General features: G+C 41.3%; 1 protein-coding gene across 1 annotated transcript; it reads right to left on the bottom strand.

The window, feature by feature from the left end:
- Positions 1-2,086: 2,086 nt before the first annotated feature.
- On the bottom strand, positions 2,087-19,269 carry LOC129339523 (T-cell-interacting, activating receptor on myeloid cells protein 1-like). The gene is made up of 4 exons (XM_054994105.1): positions 19,131-19,269; positions 10,339-10,629; positions 6,628-6,918; positions 2,087-2,762 (listed from the first exon to the last, which is right to left on the bottom strand). Exons 1-4 carry the CDS (start codon positions 19,267-19,269, stop codon positions 2,632-2,634), a joined length of 852 nt encoding a protein of 283 aa, XP_054850080.1. The 3' UTR covers positions 2,087-2,631.
- Between the last annotated feature and the right edge of the window lie 1,110 nt (positions 19,270-20,379).

The following is a 20,379-nucleotide window of genomic DNA, read 5'->3' as shown; positions in this document are numbered from 1 at the left end:
AGCCTTAGGACTGTGCACTATACTATTGTGTATAGCTCATGCTGCCTGTTTTAAGTAGGTACCTACTATGAAATTTTTGCATCATTTAACATGTCATGTTAATACTTATGTTTTCACTTCAGTTCTGTTTCGCATCCTAGTAATGCATCTTACCTTGATCCAGCTCCCTTCATAGCTAAAATCCAGCCCTGCCACGACACGGCCTCTTCCTGCCCTGACTCTCTTTTGTTGCTGGATAGAAACTGGTTCTTAAGGGCCACTGTCTTCTGTAGCCTCCGGGTTTATCTCATGGCTATGTCAGAAAGATTGACATAGCTGCCAAAGAGATGTATGTATGAGGGGGGGGGGGGCGTGGATTTCAAGCATATGCAGCAGTCATTTACGAGCATCATTCTTTTCCTAGTGAAATTCAAAAAGCCTGCTGAGATCTTTGCAAAAAAATGCAATTGATATTCTAACTTGCATTGTTTTAGTTGCCACTTTTGGGTCAAGTTCTGACTTTATCTGCTTGATGATTTGCTTTCAATTAAAAGTGAACAGGAAATATTTCCATATAGCATTCAGCAAGGCAGGGGGCTGGAATAGTTGCTACTGACATACACTTAAAATTTACGGGCTTACTTGGACAAGGCAAGCCGCAGAGTCACACATCATTCATCAGCTACTGTAAAGTGTGTGTGTCGCTTTTGTCTCTGCGTGTCCAGAACGGACTGGATCAGTCAGTAGTTCCCAGATGGTGCTCAGAAAATGGGAAAATCCAGTGCACAATAGTGAACGTAGATATGCTCTGCTTTGGAAGTCAGGCAGGGAGGCAAAATGAGGAAGGATGGAACATAACAACAACAACAACATTCGATTTGTATATCGCCTTTCAGGATGACTTAACATCCATTCAGAGCGGTTTACAAAGTATTAGAAACCAGCCATGCAGCTTCCGCAGGTCCGTAAAGCAGCAAGATCAAGACAATCAAGTACACTTTAGTAAACTGTGGCCACCATCACCCATTGCTAATGCGTTTGGGCAAACAGTTGGGGACATCCATGTCAAAGTGTTAGAGATCTAGACCCAATGAATATTGAGCTGGCAGTCAAAATGGGCAGGGCAATACTAGAAAGAGAAACCAGTAACTCCCCTTCCGGAAGCTGGATTAAAAACCCTCTCTTAAACTTTTTTAAGCATTTAAAATATGAGGGACAGGAGTGAGGAAAGCAGCATGAGAATGCATAAGCTCAGAATATTTTTGATCTGGCTTTGAATGTAAAAAGGGGTGGAGTTTCAAGGGCAGGGCTTGCAATTTGTGAATGCATTTTGTAAAGGTTTGTGCACATTTACAGTCCTGGTATGTTCAGCATCTGTGGACTGAAAACTGCTTTATAATAGTTAGATACACCCAGTATTTATTGAAACCTCTCAAATTCATGTTTATTTCATTTTCTGGAAAAAAAAATAGTTTCAATGCTCCCCTCCCCGTGTCTTTTTACCCACTTTGCGTAGTCTGGGGTTGCCGGCATCACCAGAGTTCTTGCCGCCTTTCCCAGTTGAACAAAATGTGAGTCCAATAGCACATTAATGACCAATAAACATTTCCAGGTTATGGGCCTTCATGAGTCAAAGCTCATTTCATCAGATTAAAAAAAAGTCTGACGAAGCAAGCTTTTTACTCAATACATTGGAAGATTTTGTTATTGGGCAAGAATTTTTTTTCATGCTACTACAGACTAACTCAGCTATCCGCCTGAAACTCTTTTCCAACCTGAATTACAGAACAGACTTTCTTACTGAAGATGCGTTTCATAGGATGGGATATTCCTGCACAGCAACCAAGTGGGGGTTTCGCTGTTGCCTTTGTTAGTGTCAGTGCTGGTGAACTGTCGTTTAAATTTGATGCTGATATGGTTCCCTTTTCTTGAATTTATAGACATGCATGATTTACATCCAAAAATAAGAATTGCTCAGACGTTGACTCAGTTTTCTGATATTTGGTAGTATTATGTATGCTTTGTTTTAAAGTTATTGTAATGTTCATATTCTTCAAAACTCGTAAACTATTGTTGTGTTACAGTTGATGTCCATTGTTGATTTCTATTTGTTGTATGTTATAAAGCTTAATAAAAAAAACTGGGGAAAAAATTGATATCGATGCCCTAACAATCTGATACCATGGTGTCTGGGAGAGAACCAGCACAACCCAAGGTGATAGGTGACATTTGGGAGCTAGTCCAAAGATCTTTGTGTAGGATCGGTTCCTCATGGGAGCTCCAGCAAGTCCCGGTCTGGCACACTCACATTCAGGGCACGACAAGATGAAGGACGAGAAGAGATTAGAGGTCACATCCGGTTTCAGAAGAAGGCAATTTGGCCAACAGGAACAACTGGGACAACTTTGATTGGTCAAGATCCTTCCATGTGACGAACTGCAAGAATTGGTAGCCCATCTGCACAGAAGGAGGCCATTTCTGTCCATCCAAACATTCCTTGATGCTACCATGGAATAACAGTGGGGGCTGGAATGAATGAACAGAGAAGAACTGGCTCTTTCAGGCAGAAGAAGCTCATTCTGGAAACTCCATTTGCATTGTCTGGAAGGCAGGCAGGATTTGGGGTGATGGACCAAGGCCAGCCAGAGTGACTTAAAGTTGCCCCCTCCTCCAGCTGCACACTGCCTCGGCCACAATCAGCCCCAAGGCAAGCAAGACAAAGCCAGCTACTGCAAGACGGGCGATGTTCTCCGGTGATGTCTGTCCTTCCAGCAATGAAGTGCCTGTAAAAGTAAGCGAGGGGAGAGTCACTTGACCAAAGAGTAAAATGAGACCACTACTCCTTGCTCTTTGTGCCGGAATCCATTTTTTTAATTATCAGAGAAATATAATAACAATAAAACAGTTAAATACAAAATACCATAGATAAGCAGTCTCAAGTAGAAAGAAAAGTTTACAGAATGGTTTCTTAATTTCTGTAACAATAACAGCAACATAACAATTCCTTAATTCCAGTAATTAAAACAGTAATGAGTAAAAATGGGTGGAGGTAGGATATAAGCTATTGTTCTCAATATATTCATAAAATGGGAGCCATTTCTCCCCGAAGCCTGTGTCCTGAGGATAGCGATCCAGCTGAAAGAGCCGGTCATTGATTTTTTCCATAATTAAATGATTCCAGATTTTCGTCATCCAGAGATCTAATGTTGGTACCAATTTATTTTTCCATTTGGTTGCGATTGCACTTTTAGCCGCAATTAAGAGTGTGTTAATAAGGTCTCTTCAAATCAAGGGGATTGAAGTATTTTCCCATAGATTTAGAAAGAGAATTTCTGGTAGCATAGGAACGTTGTATCCGGTAATATCTTTAATAGAGGTCTTTCCAGAATTTTTCGATCTGTGGACATTTCCACCAGCAATGCGCGTATGTGCCTTCAACTTTACAGCCTTTCCAACACAATGCTGACACGGATGAGGATATTAATGATATTTCCTTTGGCGTTAAGTGCTACCTATTTAAGATTTTGTAGGTTTGAAGCTTAGTAACTATTGCTCTAGAATTATATGTGCTTTAAAATGTATTCTTTTCCAGTCATCTAATGACATTTCTTTATTGCAATCTACTTGCCATTTTGTCTGATAGCTAAATTCTTCAGCTTTGTTGCTTGATAAAAGGATTTTGTTTATCTTAGCTATCATACCCTTCCTAGTAAATTTGGTAGTATCCATCAGGTTTTCAAATTCTGTTTTGGATAGTTGCATTAATTTTTTTACATTTAGTTGTTGGATTATGGTTTGGATTTGTAGATACATAAACCGAGGTATCAATTTTTGTACTTTCTGTTCTATGTCTGCCTTCTTAAGTAGCCCTTTGTCTGACACTAAATCTTTTATTCTGATGTGTTCAGAGTTTTCACAATTTTTATTGAATTGTTGTTTTAATTCAGGAGATAGCCATTGCTGGGAGACAAAAGGGGGAAATCCAGATATAGTTGGTACAAGTTTATTCTTATATTGATCCCATACAGTCAGTATTGCATCTAGGATCATAAGGTTTTTTATTTCAGGAGGCCTAGAGCTGGGTGTAGTCCAGCTTAATTCCAGTATGCTGTATCTGGTTGTCATCAATTGCAGTATTACAATCCAATCTGCTGTCATTAGTTGTAATTGGAGAAAATTCAAAAGCCGTATCGCTGTGTGATAGAATGTTATATCAGGGTAATTGAACCCGCCATGAGATCTCTTTAATTTTAAAATTTTAAACGCGATTCTGGGTTTTTTGTTGTGCCGCAGAAAAGCATTTAACATGTTTTGCCATTGTTTGAGTAAATTCTTAGGGACTGTGATAGGGATGGCTCTGAAAATAAATATCAATTTAGGTAGAATAAATGACAATCAAATGGAATCGGTCAAACCACGTGAGATTTAAGCTTATTCCAATTGTTTATAGAGTTCTTGATTTGTGACATTAATTTCAAATGATTTGTTTGTAGTGTTTTTATTATCCATTGGGATTGTAATCCCTAAATAGGGTAAGTCTTTATCTGACCACTGAAAGTGAAAATAATGTTTGATTTCTTCCAGTTTTTGCTTTGTGACATTAAGAGGCAAAATCCAAGATTTTAAAGGATTGATTTATAGACATGAGATCGAGCCAAATTCTGTTAAAACTTTTTGCAAGTGATGTAATGAACTATGAGGGTCCGTGATGTACAGAATCATATCGTCCACAAAGAGACTAACTTTGTAATCTTCTGCCCTAATTTTAATACCTGCGATACTGTCATTTTCTCTGATCATTATTGTTAAGGGTTCAATTGCGAATGCAAATAAAGCTGGAGACAAGGGGCATCCTTGCTTAGTACCCCTTGAAATTTGTGCCGGAATCCATTTTTGACACAGATGAACTTCCATGACAATATTTATTTATTAGAATCAGGGGCAGTCCATCCTAGTAGGCAGTAGGTGACTGCCAATGGTGTCCTACATGGAGGGGAGTGAAACAGACTGTCTGGCCCACAAGCCCCGCCCCCAGCCATGGATAAGGATAGGTGAGGCTGGCTGAAGGAAGCCTGCTCTCTCCCTCCCTCCCTGAGGAGGCTGGGTTGTATAATCCCTTGATAGTAGGATTGGCATTATATTTGGTTTAGCCCTGGTTAACACTTGGATGGGAGCCCCAAGGAAAACCAGGGTTTCTATGCAGAGATATGCAATGGCAAAACTTGCATTGAGAACCATACAGGGTTGCCATTTTGACAGCAAAGAAGAAGAAAGGCAAAGGAAGAAGAAAGAAGAAGAAATGCAAAAGAAGAGGACAAGGAGGAGAGGCACCCACCACAACATTTACCCATATGATGATCGTGGGGTTTATCTTAGACATATATGTAAGATCATAAAGATCGTCAGTTGGAGCACAGCTAACTTTGCATTTCTACCCCAGTCAATGCTTTCCACACCAACCCCAGATGACCCTTCTTTCCAACTACCTTCCCCATAACCATCTCTAAATGTCTTTGCTGCCACTTCTCACCCAATCCCTCCTTTTTGACATGGTGCCTTATTCCACATACAACTTTTCCATAGGTACACAAACACAGGTATGGGAGCCGAATCCCTGTGGTCTGGTCCCACTGGGGAGTCTAACTAAATAAGAAACAACATGAGGAAGGACCATTAAAAGGGCCTTTCCTGTCTGATCGGCATGCTGTCTGAAGGGAGGGGTTGGGGAAACAATCAGTGAGGAAAGAGCATGTGATAGGCCCCCACCCATGTGGTTGCCACATTCACACACATCCTATTTATTTTATTTATATCTTGCCTTTCTCCCGGATGTCAAGAGGGCTAGCAAAATGCAACCTAACCAACTCCATGTAGGAACTCTTAATGCATGATTAGTGCCTATTCTGCTACAGTATGTGTATGAAGGGGACTCTTGATCTTCGCTTGCCTTAGACTTGTGATACTCTCTCAGTGGCTCTGGACCCACCCGTGGCACTTCTGACCACAATTCCCCAGTGTGGCACCTGCTCCATGTTCCTGGAAAGTGGGCAAGGCCCTTGCCCAGTGGGGCTTACAGTCAGCAGGTGGTTCCCACCTAGAAATGTCATTTAGAGGTGTTTCCCCCCTTTTTACAATTCGATTCCCACATAAAAACACCTACTGCCAGAGGAAGAGGTAAGCTTCGAGCCTTCCTGAGTTGCAGGCCTCAAGCCAGGGACGGAAGTAAATACGACTCTTTCCATTTAAGGTAATTGCAAACGTGGCTCTCTGCGAGCCACAGAGTGAGTACCAGAGCCTTATACTGAGTCACATTGTTCCTTCTAGCTCAACGTTGACTGTTGTCTAACAGTGTCACTCCAAAGTTCAAGAGGGGGTGTTTACAGCCCCACTAACTGTGATCCTTCATGGAAAGCTTGTGCTGAGCCGCTGAGCTGCAGCCCCTCCCACGATTTCTTTGTTACTGTCACAAAGCTTAAAGCAGTGCTGCATCATAACAGCTTTAGGGAATCTTTGTTTTCCCAGCAGCATAGCTGTACACCCCCTTGAGGGTGCTTGGAGTGAGCATCCACAGTCCCAGAAGCTTCTGCCTCATGCACAGGGAGGAGGGGGGAAAAGGAAAAGGGGAAAATGCTTAACCAGGCTTCTTACCACTCACAATAACTTGTACAGGATCACTAGGCTCTGAAGAAAGAAAGCGATTTCCTCTGTGGTAATACTGGCAAGTATAATACCCTGCATCCTTCAGTTTCTCTGCATTTAGAGAGAAGGCTGCTGTGTCACCCTCAGGCTTCATCACCTGTAGTGCTTCGAGGTTCTGTGATCTGTGCAAGGAGAAAGTCAAGCCGATCTCGGGCCCTTTGCACTCAATGGTGACATTCATGCCTACATTATGCGGACCCTTCGGTCTCATTGTGATGGAGGGTTGGACCAAACTGGGATCTAGATTTAAGGAGGAAAAAAACAGTGAAGCATGGAATCACAAATTCACAATTCTTGAATTTCTCAAATATAATTCTTGAATATAAACTATGGAGTGTGCTGATTTTCACAGCTTCGGTAGATTTATTTACTCCTCAGTAGATTGCTGTATGTACATCATCTCCAGGACTGGATGTTTTCTGCAATAGTGTAGTGTAGGACAGTGCATAATAGAACTGGAATCCTGAGAGTCCTGGTTTTTTTTTAATTTTGAAAGGCTGTTTCTAGACTTTAAAACTGCAAAGATGGGACTGAACCTGTGGACAACATAAAGTTATATCTGAGAAACCAAACGGAGGGTATAAAGGCTGAACCACATTTCCAGCGGTCCAGTGTCCTAATTCTCTCTACACCCCTCTCCATTACTAACAGCTACAGAGTACATTATGCTTAGTAAACAAATATATATCTATTTATGTTGCCAAGTTCCATTTATATGACTGCAGAATTTGGGGATGTCATAGTGAGATTGTTTACTTTTCCAGGCTGCAGAAAATCCTGGTTATTCCACTCCTGGATTTATCACCATGGACAGATGGATTTCTCTGTTATGCTTTGCCCTCTAGTGGTCAGATGGAGAAAATTTAATTCAGGGGTCCCAAACCTTTTTGAGCCTGTAGAACTCTGGCACAGGATGGTGGGAGCAACCACAAAATGGCTACCAAGGGAGGTGGGCCAGAAAATGGCCACTGTGGGCAGCAGAGCCAATCACACACACACAAATAGGAAGCCAAAGTCAGGGAACAAGAGCAGTAAATTTTACAAATACACTGGAAAAGAGAGAATAAAATCAATACTGTAGTGGCAACTGCTATCAAAACAATATTATTTTAATTTACACAGGGGTCAATCCAAAGACCTGATGGGCAGCCCCACCTGCCTTCCCACTTTCTAAAAACAGTTGACAGGCACCAGGAAAATTGTTAGTGGTCTGTTGTTTCCATGCTGTGAATTCTTTCTGAATCAACTTGCAAGTAAGGATTGCCAGCACTCTTTGGGGACTCCCCACCCCCAGCCCATGCCCCCTCCACCTCTCAGATGGGCAGCAGGGGACAAAATGGCGGGAATTGAAGGTACTTTCCAGCTGCAGGGTACGTTCTCTGGCAACCTAATGATGTCACTGATACACTGATGTCACTTCCTGTATGCCTGGAAGTGATGTCATCATGTTGCCAGGTGAAGCCCTGGTATTTGGACAAAAACTCTACAGTTTTTGCCCAAATACCAGAGCTGTTCTGGCGGGATGACAATATGATAGCATCACTTCCAAAAGTGACATCATTACATTTCCAGCAACATTATTACGTCACCAGCTATAGCGGACTGCAGCAAGTAAGTCCTGTCCTTTGGCCCCCATGGTCATCCCCCCCTATTGGTTGCCAGGGGGACCTGGCAAGCTTACTCCAAGCAGAATTTTAATAGAGACTCCACAGAGATCTTAATATTCTGCTCCATAACAATTTGGCACTGCCTAACACCAAGGGCAAAATCCTACTATAATGTTTACTTGAGTAGGCCCTATTCAACAAATTCCTGCTTCTCCCTACAATTCTCCCTCTAGGCTTATTTCCTGAACAATTCTGCAGGTTGCTAACAGGTGCCCCACCTCTCCTTTACCTGGACAGGGAAGACAGAGGCTTGAATAACACCTTGGACTGTTGATAGTTTAATAGGTTTCTCCAACCTGGGGCTGTTCATAGTTTTACCATCATCACACAATTATAATATTACTATCATGAAAGAGTGTAAAATTAATGACCGCACTTTGCGACCAAGAGAAATCCAGTAATTAAAGCCTCACCCACCTAACACTGCCCCAAAGAGAAGGAACCAGTTAGGAATACACGATTCAAGTCTCCCTGAGCAAACAGGAAGTAGCTACTTAAGCACCCGAGAAAACTGGAAGCTGCTTTGAAGCAACACAGGCAACACCCCCCCCCTCCAATTCTCAGTAGTGCTTAATTAGTTACTTCCTGATTCCTACGGCCTGGAGTACTTGAATGTATTGCTAATCAGTTTCTTCTCAGGGAAGGGCTTTAATACTGTGTTTGTCTGGATCACAAAACGCGATCTTTTTAAAAAACTGTGATAATGTCAGCATCGTGTCATTATGATCACCTAAGGAATGTAATGGGGAAACAGTTGGCTGTGTGCAATGTTTAAAGATCCATTCCCTGTTTTGGAGTAGTTCTCGCATGCCAGACTCAACAACTCAAATCTTTGCTTCGGTTTTAGCTCTCATTCTCCACCAGCTAGACTGGATCAGGCCATCACCCTCAGTGGGAGTTTTCTTTGTTATTCTCCATCCTGCTTTCCTCAGGCATTGGGCAAATCCACATTACTCATTCTAAGTCGCATGTTCCCCGCATTCCCCACGCAATCTCGAGTGCCGGTCACATTACCACATTAAACAGACGCATTTCATTCGCATTTCTCCCGAATATGTGGTCACAGGTTTTCAACGGGAGTTTCACGGTGGCCGTGAACGGGCCAATGCGCAATTTACACGGTTTTTTTAAAAACCTCCCCCCTTCCTGTCTCTCCGGCCGTTCCGAGAGTTCCTATTGGCTGATTCAACTTGCAAGAGCTCCGTAGTATGCAAAAGACTGTTTTTGACTTCATAGCATTGGATTTATTGATCATGCTGTTTCTGAATCAAATCTGGTAGTTTGAAAAATCATTTTGGGGTGAATCCATCCTCAGAACGGACTCGCGAAACTTCCTTTTTAACTGTTTTTTATTTTTTTAATTTTATATTACTGTAATATCGAAATTACGAAATATCGAAATAATGACACTCCAAGGAAGTGAAACTTCAGTAAAATTCAGGCACTGAACTGTCCTGCATAGGAAATGCCCACGAAAGCTTCCCACATGCTTCTAAATTTCCAAAAAAGAAACGGGAGGGAGCCATCAGTGCTGTCAGTGGGGGAAAGAGAGGCATCATTATCTTCAATGATGTTTCTTTATAAGGCAAGTTCGAAATAACGGAAAAGTGCGTTCAAAAAAATGTGCGTTCAAAAAAATAAAAAAAAATGGGCGGGAAAAAAGGTCCCGCCCAAAAAAGCGGTTTTCGAGCGGCCGTGTGACCGGAGGGACGCGCGAGAAAGACGGATTGGAAGCAGGAATGTGAACGAAGAGGAAAAAATCGCGGATTGGAGGCAAACGGAAGATATCCGATAAACATGCAGGTAATGGGTGAATGTGGATTTGGCCATTTTCTTGTGGTTTCTGATCACCACTCTGCCATTCTCAACAAAGAGCTCCCTCTCCTGGGGGCCTAGAGAAGATGTTTTGTGCAGGTTACCAAAATCATTGGAAGTTGCTGCTCTATTTATGCACGCTGGGAAAGAGGGGAGGGGATGCCATGCACTGCCTTACCTTTCAGAATGAGCTCCACGGGATCACTTGGCTCTGACCAGACAAACGGGGTGCCTTTGTGGTGATACTGGCAGATGTAGCTTCCAGCATCCTCCATCCTCACCTGAAGGAAACGAAAGTTGGCTTTGGCTGCAGCTGGTGCTATGACCTGTGCTACTTCTCCGGTCTTTGCCTTACGGAGGAAGAAATTCAGATCATCTCCCCGGCTCTGGCATTCAAGAGTGACGTTTGAGTGCACAGCATTCAAGTGCCTCGGTTTCACCTTGATGGACGGTTTGAGGATCCTGGGATCTAAGGGTTAGAAATATGCCGTGAAACCCAGGAGGCCACAGAGCTCATCATGATTCAACTCATGCATCCTGCTGAACACAACCACAAAATAACCTTTTAAACTGGAATGCCTCACTTGCAAATGTTTCTAATGATGTTGGGGTGACCTAGGAAGTGAGATCAATCCTCTTTTCACACTCAGGTATGGCTCTGGGTGTAGTTTCTCTTTGGATGAGAGACAGCACAAGAGATATAGCCAGTCTTTTTAATATTTATTTTATTAACAAACATACTAGCAGAGCCTGTGGTGCTAAGCAGGCACTCAGCAGCAGGTATGCTACCCCATATCAGGTATCCAAAGAACACTCGGTTTTGTACCCAGTAACCATCACACGGGAGTAGGGGGTTCTCCTCAATTCTTGCCTGTGCAGCACCAGATTAAGACCAGGACTGTGATGCATGCAGAGAAGGGTCTTTCAGATTTTCCCCAACACTATTTTACCAATCTCAAACTGTGATATTAGGGTAAAACCACGTTTCCTGGGATATTCTTGAGATTCCCCAAGAGGCCAGTTGCTCCACCTTCAGTCTACTCACAGGTATCTCTGTCCCTCTCTTCTTTTTCAAGATCTGATCCACACATAACAGAATACACAGGTTGGGTTTGAGGCTCCTACTCTGAATCCTGTGTAAGAGTCAAGCATGAGTTGCAGGTTCCCCTCAGTTCCTGCTTGTGCACAATTCCTAATTTGGGCCGTTTCCAGATGGCTTACCTTCACCCGGGACGTCGCACCTCGTTGCGGGGAAAATGCGAAATATCGCGTTTCCTCGCGTGAGTTTTGTTTTTTTTTTTGAAAAATTTTTTATTGGGTTAGAACATTATTTTTACATTTACATTCAATTTTCCCCAATTTTTTCATCTCTAACCCCCTCCCTTTCCCCCCCTTTTTGTTGACTTCCAACAGCTTTCCCACCCTTTGTCCCCTTTCCCTTATTTTTATTAGCTTCCTCTATCTAAAACAGATATATATTCTCCATTATTCTAAGCAGTACATCCTTAACTATTTTTAACATTGTATGCCCAAACTGTAAGTCTTTGTTTCCATCTTAGATAAACAATTTATCCCATTTTTCAATTTCAAATATTTCTATATATCATAAACCATATAGATCATACATTCATTTATATCAAACAATTTGACTTATTCTCTATATATTACTCATTCTATCTTTTTGTAATAATAATTCTATATATCTCTCATCACGTAGTCAATCAATTTGACCCGTCTATATCTTCAGACATTCAGTTTGGTACAAAACTTACCAAAAAAAAAGAAAATATTGTTAGTTAATCAATCCTTATATTTAATCCTTATAGTTAATTATTTTCTCTATATTCTGTTTATTAACCTATATATATCTATATATATATCAATCTATTAATTTGACTGCTTATTAATTCACATTTATCTCTTCTCCCCCCGGTAAAGTCTCCCCCCTCTACTTCAGTGCTTCAGTAGTTCTCAAACTGCCACAGTTTTCCTCCCACCTCCCATTTCTTCTCCAGGTATTGTTTCAGCTTCTCCCAGTCTGTGTTGAACTGCCCTGAGTCCAGATCTCTCAGCTTTCTTGTCATCTTATCCATTTCAGCCATATACAGCAATTTGTAAATCCAATCTTCAATAGTTGGCACTTCTTGTACTTTCCATTTTTGCGCATACAGAAGTCTAGCTGCTGCTGTCATATAAAATATCAACGTCCTGTATTGGGCTGGAATTCCCTCCATTCCCAAGTTCAGTAGCAGGAGTTCTGGGTTCTTATTGATTTGAAATTGTAAAATTTCACTCATTTCTCTTATTATTTCCCCCCAGTACTGCCTAGCTACCTCACACGACCACCACATATGATAGAGGGAGCCCTCATGCTTCTTACATTTCCAGCATTTATTAGATGTATTCAAATTCCCTAGCGCAATCTTCTTTGGTGTCATGTACCAACGATAGATCATTTTGTAGATGTTCTCTTTGATATTAGTACATGTCGTTGTCTTCATTGTAGTTTTCCACAAGTATTCCCATGCCTCCATTGTTATTTCTTTATTAAAGTTTATAGCCCATTTCACCATTTGTATTTTAACTATCTCATCCTCGGTATACCATTTCAACAGTACTTGGTATACCTTGGATATTCTTTTCTTATCTTCTTTAAGAAGGGTCTGCTCTAGTTCCGAATTCTCTATTCGTATGCCTCCCTTTACAGAGTCCGAATTATATAAGTCTCTGATCTGTCTATACTGGAACCAGTCGTAATTAGGTGATAGTTCCTCTTGTGTCTTTATTCTGAGTTTAGATGCTTCAGTTTTAGTGATTTCTTTGTACGTTAAACATTGTTGTTTATTATCAACAGCTCTCGGGTCTATCACCTCATACGGAACCACCCACAAAGGAGTTCCTTCTTGTAAATAAATTCTGTACTTCTTCCAGATTATGTATAGACTTCTCCGAACAAAGTGATGCAGGAACATCGAGTTGACCTTTACTTTGTCATGCCATAAGTATGCGTGCCATCCAAATATTTTTTTATATCCCTCTAGGGCTAGTAGTTTCTTGTTCTTTAATGTCATCCATTCTTTCAACCAAACTAGGCAGATTGCATCATGATAAAGTCTCAGATTGGGCAGTTGCATTCCGCCTCTTTCCTTTGCATCTTGTAAAACTTTCACTTTCACTCGAGGCTTCTTGCCTGCCCAAACAAAATCTGATATTTTCCTCTGCCATTTTTCAAATTGTTTAGAGTCTCTGATGATTGGTATTGTCTGTAGCAAAAACATTACTCTTGGTAACACATTCATCTTAACTGCTGCAATCCTGCCCAACCATGACAAATTCAGTCTATTCCATTTAATCAAGTCTCTCTCTATCTGAGTCCATAGTTTTTCATAATTGTTTTTGAATAGATCTATGTTCTTTGCAGTTAATTCGACTCCCAAATATTTCACTTTACTTGTTACTTCACAATCCGTTGTTTCCATTAACAATTGTTGTTTCTGCTTAGTCATGTTTTTGCATAGTATCTTTGACTTCTTTTTGTTAATGAAGAAACCTGCCAAGTCTCCAAACTCCTTGATCTTATCTATCACTCTTGGCATGTTCTCCAATGGGTCCTCTACAATTAACATTATGTCATCCGCAAATGCTCTGACCTTATATGAATAGTCCTTTATTTTTATTCCACGAATTTCCTCATCTTGACGTATTTGTATCATCAGAATCTCCAATACTAGAATGAACAACAATGGAGATAACGGGCAACCTTGTCTTGTTCCTTTACTTATCGTCAATTTCTTGGTCAATTCATCATTCACCACGATTGCTGCAGTCTGGTCTCTGTAAATTTCCTTAATTGCTCTGATGAATCTTTCTCCCAGTTGTAGCTTTTCCATAGTGGCAAACATAAAATCCCAGTTTAGATTGTCAAACGCTTTTTCAGCGTCTACAAAGAAGAAACCAACCTCTTTGTCACAACGCTTGTCATAATATTCAATAGCATTAATCACTGTCCTTAAATTGTCTCTTATTTGTCTGTCTGGCAAAAAGCCTGCTTGTTCCTCCTCTATGACTTCCGAGAGCCACCCCTTCAATCTCTCCGCCAATATCTTCGCAAAAATTTTATAGTCATTATTGAGTAGCGATATAGGTCTATAATTTTTCACATTAGTCAGGTCTTGGCCCTCTTTTGGGATCAATGATATGTTCGCTTCACTCCAAGTGTCTGGAATCCTTTGATCCCTTAAAACCCCATTCATCACCTCTTTTAGGAATGGTGCCAGTTCATTAGCCATTGTCTTATAAAATTTAGCCGTAAGTCCATCTGGCCCTGGCGCCTTTCCTAGATTTGCAGATTGTATTGCCTTACTTATTTCCTCGTCAGTTACTTCGCTGTTCAACTTATTTCTCCAAGCTTCCGAGATTTCTGGAAGTTTGGTTTTCTCCAAATATAACGCTATTGATTCTTTGTTTACTTCTTTTTTATTGTACAGCTTAGCGTAGAATTTATAAAAGGCTCTACTAATGGTAGTCTGCTCCAAATACGTTTTGTTGTCTTCACAAATTTTGTTTATTATTTTCTTTTCCCTTTTCTTCTTCAATTGCCATGCCAGGTACTTTCCAGGTTTATTAGCACCCTCAAACACTTTTTGATTCAGTCTTTTAAGATTCCACTCCAATTCTTTATTGCTCATTGCTGTTAACTGTTCTTGAAGTATTTTAATTTCCTGGTATACCTTCTTTTTCCCTGGTCTCTTTTTTAGCTGTATTTCTTTGGCTTTTATTTTCTCCTCAATCTCTTGTCTTTTCTCCTCTTTCTTCTTTCTTGCTCTACCATTTAAGTCCATTAGTATGCCCCTTACAACCGCCTTGTAAGCATCCCAAACTTTATTGGTTGGTACTTCTTTATTCACGTTACATTGTATAAAAAACTTTGTCTCTCTTCTCAATATTTCCATATTCTCTCTTTCCTGTAACAAGTCCTCATTTATTCTCCATGCTTTCCTTTTTCTCCTTTTTCCAAATTTCCACATAATTGGGTTGTGATCTGAGCCTACCATCGGCATTATTTCTACCTCCTTAGTCCATAACGCTAAGTCTTTTGAGGCCCAGATCATATCAATTCTTGATAATGTAAAATGCCTTGCAGAATAGAAAGTAAACTGTCTACTTTTAGGATATTCTCTCCTCCATACATCTTCGAGAGTCTCTTGTTGAATCAAGTCAAAGAAAAGCTTTGGCAATAGTCCTCTTTTCTTTTGTGCCGTTGTAGTCTTTTTGTCTAGTTCCAAGTCTGTCACTCCATTGAAGTCTCCAGCAAGAATTATCTGGTCATATGTAAGATCGTCTAAATGCTTCCTTAAATCCTCAAAGAAGCTTTCTTTTGCACCATTAGGTGCATAAAGTCCGACTACCAACACTCTCTTTAAATTCCAAATGCATTCCACTGCTACAAATCTAGCTTCCACATCTCTCATAACAAGTTTTGGCTGTAGCTCCTCTTTTATGTACAACACCACTCCTCTTTTTTTCTTGTTGGAGGCCGCTGCAAATTCTTTGCCCAATTTTCCAGATTTTAAATATTTTACATCCTGTTTTCTAATATGGGTCTCTTGCAAACAAACAATATCACATTTTTGTTTTAGTAGCCAGTGAAAAATATTTTTCCTCTTATTCGGTGAGTTTAGTCCATTTACATTCCAAGATAATACTTTACACTCCATATTCATATTCATATTCATAGTCTTGATGGTAAGTCTTTTTCATTGTCCTTAATAAATCGCTCCATCTCTCGCTCAGATCTGATGCGTTTTTTTGCCCCTCCAAACTCAAAGGACACTCCTTCGGGTAACTCCCATCTATACCTGATTTTCATGTCCTTCAAAGTCTGAATTAGCACTTTATATTTTTTCCGGTCCAATAACACTGATCTGGGCAATTCCTTCATTATAATAATCGTCTTGCCATCAATCTCCAATGGATCTTGAAACTGTTTTGTCACAATCCTCTCTTTCATATTTCGTGTTGTAAACTGCACAATCACATCTCTTGGTAATTTCCTCTGGGTTGCAATTCTCGAATTCACACGGTATGCCACATCTAGGATAGCCACAACTTCCTCCTCCTCTTTCCCCAGGTATTCAGCCAACACCTCAGTCATCTGTTCTTGCGCTGACTTCCCTTCCACTTCTGGCAAGCCGCGAAAACGTAGCTGCTTCTCCATATATTTAGTTTCTGCAACTGACATTCTCCCCTTCACCAATCTCATCTCTGTTTGTTGCGTGTCTGCTAAATTCTCCATCGCGTCTTCTACTGTTTTAACTCTCTGCTGCGTTCCTTGTAATTCACTTCGTATTGTTTCCATGCCTTTTTTCACTTCTGACAGCTCCGATTTTACTGTCTGTGTAACCTCTTTGACCTCTTTTATCAGCTCCAATTTCGTGTCCTTAAGTTCTTTAATCATATCTAAAAGTTTTTTATCCAAGTTTTTATCCAGGTTTTCTATTGCCGATTGCCACTCTTTTTTTGACATCGTGGGGCTTGCTTTAGCTCGCTCCCACGAATCCGCTCTCTTCCTTAACTCCGTGGCGTAAAATTTAACGTTTTTCTGTTTTAAATGTCCCAATCTTCTTTTAAAAATTAAATTTTAAAGAGTCCAAAATGTCGGGCGTCTTTTCTCTATGGTTTCTCTATGATTTTGTAATCCAAGATGGCCTACTTCCTCTTCCGCTGAAGCCGCGACCCTTCCCCTTTCAAAAATGGCGATTCCCTACTTCCTGCCCTCCAGCAAGGGCCGCTTCTCTCCAGCCACTCTATTGTTATTACGCACTTCCTGTCTCCCGTCTTCCCACAGCAGATCTCGCGATGGTGTCTTTTTCTCACAGCTCCAAAGCCACAGGTATTCAAAACAATAGTCCAATTTCTTTAATAACTTCTTTAAGCTTAGTCTCTTTTCAAATACAATTCCTGCCGAGTCTTCCCCTCCTTTTCACTAGTCTGTTGCAGTTTAAAAATCTACTTTTTTCCTTCTCTGTTTTTATCAATCTGTCCCGTATCGGAAGATAGTGATCTTTACCTTCTCTTCACTTTTCTCGGGTTGTAATCGCTGTTTCGATTTTAAGTTCTCCTCTCAGCTTCTTCCCCCAATCGAAGCTTGGGTATGTAGGTCTTATGCCAGCCGAATTGGCCCCAAAACTGCCGCAGAGATTATAGCCGACCCGTCACAAGGTGGGACCTCAAGGATCGGGAGGGGACCCGTTGTGTAGAGCCCCCCCTCGTCCGAGATCTAGCTCACCCTAGGGTCTTGAGCGTTCTTTGCCTGCTCCCCGCCTGAGAGCAGTCGGCCGCGGGCTATTTTCACCCCACCGGCCGGTTAAAACGGCAGTCCGGTCAGCTCCGCAAGTGGAGCTGCGTTAGACCTCCATGAATCCCAAACCGGAAGTCTCTCCTCGCGCGAGTTTTGCGCGACGTAGCACAAAACTCGCGCGAGGAAATGCGATATTTCGCATTTTCCCCGCAATGAGGCGCAACATCCCGGGTGAAGGTAAGCCATCTGGGCCGTTGTCACACGGGCATCTCTTCCGTTAAATTTACAGCATATAGTGTCCTACCTGTTATCGGCACAGTAACGTTTCTTTGGGTCACCTAATGGCTCTTCGCGCCACCAGCTGTCCACACCGAAGCACTCTGTTCTGTTCTCTCTAACCGCGCAGAAGCAGCTCCTCCCCCTTTTTAAAAAAATTATTCTGGCGTTTAATTCCGCTATAACGGAATAACAGCATATAAACATTCCGTTAGAGCAAAACATTACGACCCTTTTGTTTTTCCAACTTTGAAATTATATAAATAGCCCTTTGCCCGCAGAAAACTCCCTGTCTGACGTGATCCCCATCGCTGAAGACTCTGCCATGGCGATTGAGTCATTTTTACTTCAGCAGAAAGTTTGCATTGTGTTATGTCGTTATGGCGTTATAAGGACATAATAAAATAAAAAAGGGGAGTCGCAGGAAGAAATGGATTCTGGGATTGAAGGGAGGGCATAGGACGTTGCGAGGTGAAATACATCGATGTGAGGCATTCACACTGAGGCACAAAATAGCGCGACTATCAAGCACAAAGCAGAAGAGAGAAAATCGCGACAGTGTTGGAATAAGGTGGGTGTTTGCCAGGAAATAGCGCCATTTTAGTGCTAAAAAAAAGCCCATGTGACGACGGCCCTGGAAACGGCCTTGGATGGCTACTGTGATGTGAATGGAGAAGAGGCTTTTGACTTCACAACCATGCCTGAAACAGGTTTTTTTGGGGTGGAGGCATGAATTTGGCTTGTTGAGTAATTCCTCTCACTTCTGCCTCCTTCCCTTAACTGGGGTGAAGTCACCTTCTCCAAACTCTGATAGGTAAATCATTCAGACTCACAGATCAATTAGATGAGATGTGAGGGGCCCTTGATGGGATCTCCCAGTGTTGCTGATTTTTGTTAAAAGCATCAGTGCGGAGTTTTGATTCCAATCGCGGCTGCAGTGCTTGGGCAAGGGGAGTTAACCCTTCGTCTCCCAGCAGCCTGTGCTTTTCATTTTTTTTCTTACCAGGAGTTCTGGCAGATCAGGGTGGCCAGTTACTCTCCGGAAGCAGTGCAGGGGAAATAGCAAAAACCAACCCTGACTCAGCACTTGAACTTCAATCCAAATCTCCTCCAACCTCCTCTAACTAAAATCAAAGACAGAGGGAGATTTGAATGCTGATATCATTGGCCTGGTTGAGTCCTCAGACTACCCACACCAGGACCCCATCTCCTCATCATTACCTCTCATGATGAAACACCAGCACTCAGGGCAATGAGCCCAACAAACAAACATAGTCAGGCAATATGTTTTGGCCCAGGTAACTTTTTGATTTGGTTTAAAGATGTGAAAAATGCATAAGCTGCTTCAACATCATTCATAAAAATAGGATATAAGGACTGAGTCTAATTCTCACCTGTTATGTTGATGTATGCCTCATCACTCTTATCTGAACACATAGGTTCAGAGCCAGCTCTGAAGCAGTATAAACACTGGTAGATCCCTGCATCTGATGTTTTGACGCTGGAAATGATAAATTCAGCCTCATAACCCATTGTCTTTTGGTGAGACAAAGCAGATAAAGATGGGTTGCTTTTGAGTAGCGAGAAATTTGCACCGGGGTGGTCTGCCTCGCCGCAGTGGACTCTGACTTCCCCCCCCAGAGTGACATCTTCTGGGCTCACAGAGATTGAAGGCTTGGAATAATGTTGTCCTGGATAAGAAAGGGAACAAGATCTGAATTTGGAAGAAGGAATATCTGCGGCTGAGACATTGTACATTGGGAGACTTTTGCATGCTCTGGGGAAGTACATAAGACTCAGATCACAGTGATAATTTCTACAGGATCATGATTCATCTCTTTGTTTAAGACAATTAGCAAACAAAGCATATATTAATTAGCTTACTACTCATTTATTTGGAAAAAACATTGCTGACTAGAGATTTACAAAGTGATCCCAAGAACATTTTCCTAGGAGTAAGCCTCGTTTGAAAAGACCTGAGTAGGATTCTAAGTGTCCCTGCTTAGAACTGCTTTCTTAAGCGGACAGAGAAGCAAAATTTCTGGAAACTTTGAAGTCATGGGAAGAAAAAAGTGTGGGTTTTTTAATTCTCTAAGTAAGTTTTGTGGGGGTGGAGCTATATAAAGGGGAAACAGAATAATAAAAAATACATTTACTTATAAGATCTGAACTTTACTATTCTAAGGACAGAACATGCTATATGATGAACTTAGTTAATGCATAGCATTTCATTGTTAAGTATTTCAAGAAATTCAACAGGATAAGTTCCTTAGTTTTAATCAATGATTGCAACAATAGTAAGAGAGAGGGAGACTGAGAGCACACTGTAAGCTGTTCTAAACTGCCTGAGCAAATGTTTTTTCTGAGTTGGAACAATGGAGAAAAAAATTAAAAATAGAGCCATCAACACTGTAGTCACAAAGATGACTAGTAAATCTGGACATTGCACTAATTTTTATAAGAACATTGAACTCCTAATGTAAATATCTGTAAACATCACAGTAACTGTGGTCAAGAAGAACAACCACACGGAACACATAGCATGTCCATTAATATTTGCACATCCACAGGATTGGGTTGAGCTTCATGCCTTTCTGAATTCTACAGCAGCATGTAAATTCTAGTCGTTGTAAAATCCAGTTG

This window comes from Eublepharis macularius, chromosome 12 (genome assembly GCF_028583425.1).
Source record: "Eublepharis macularius isolate TG4126 chromosome 12, MPM_Emac_v1.0, whole genome shotgun sequence".
Lineage (NCBI taxonomy): Eukaryota > Metazoa > Chordata > Lepidosauria > Squamata > Eublepharidae > Eublepharis > Eublepharis macularius.
This window is presented reverse-complemented; position numbering and strand designations above follow the sequence as displayed.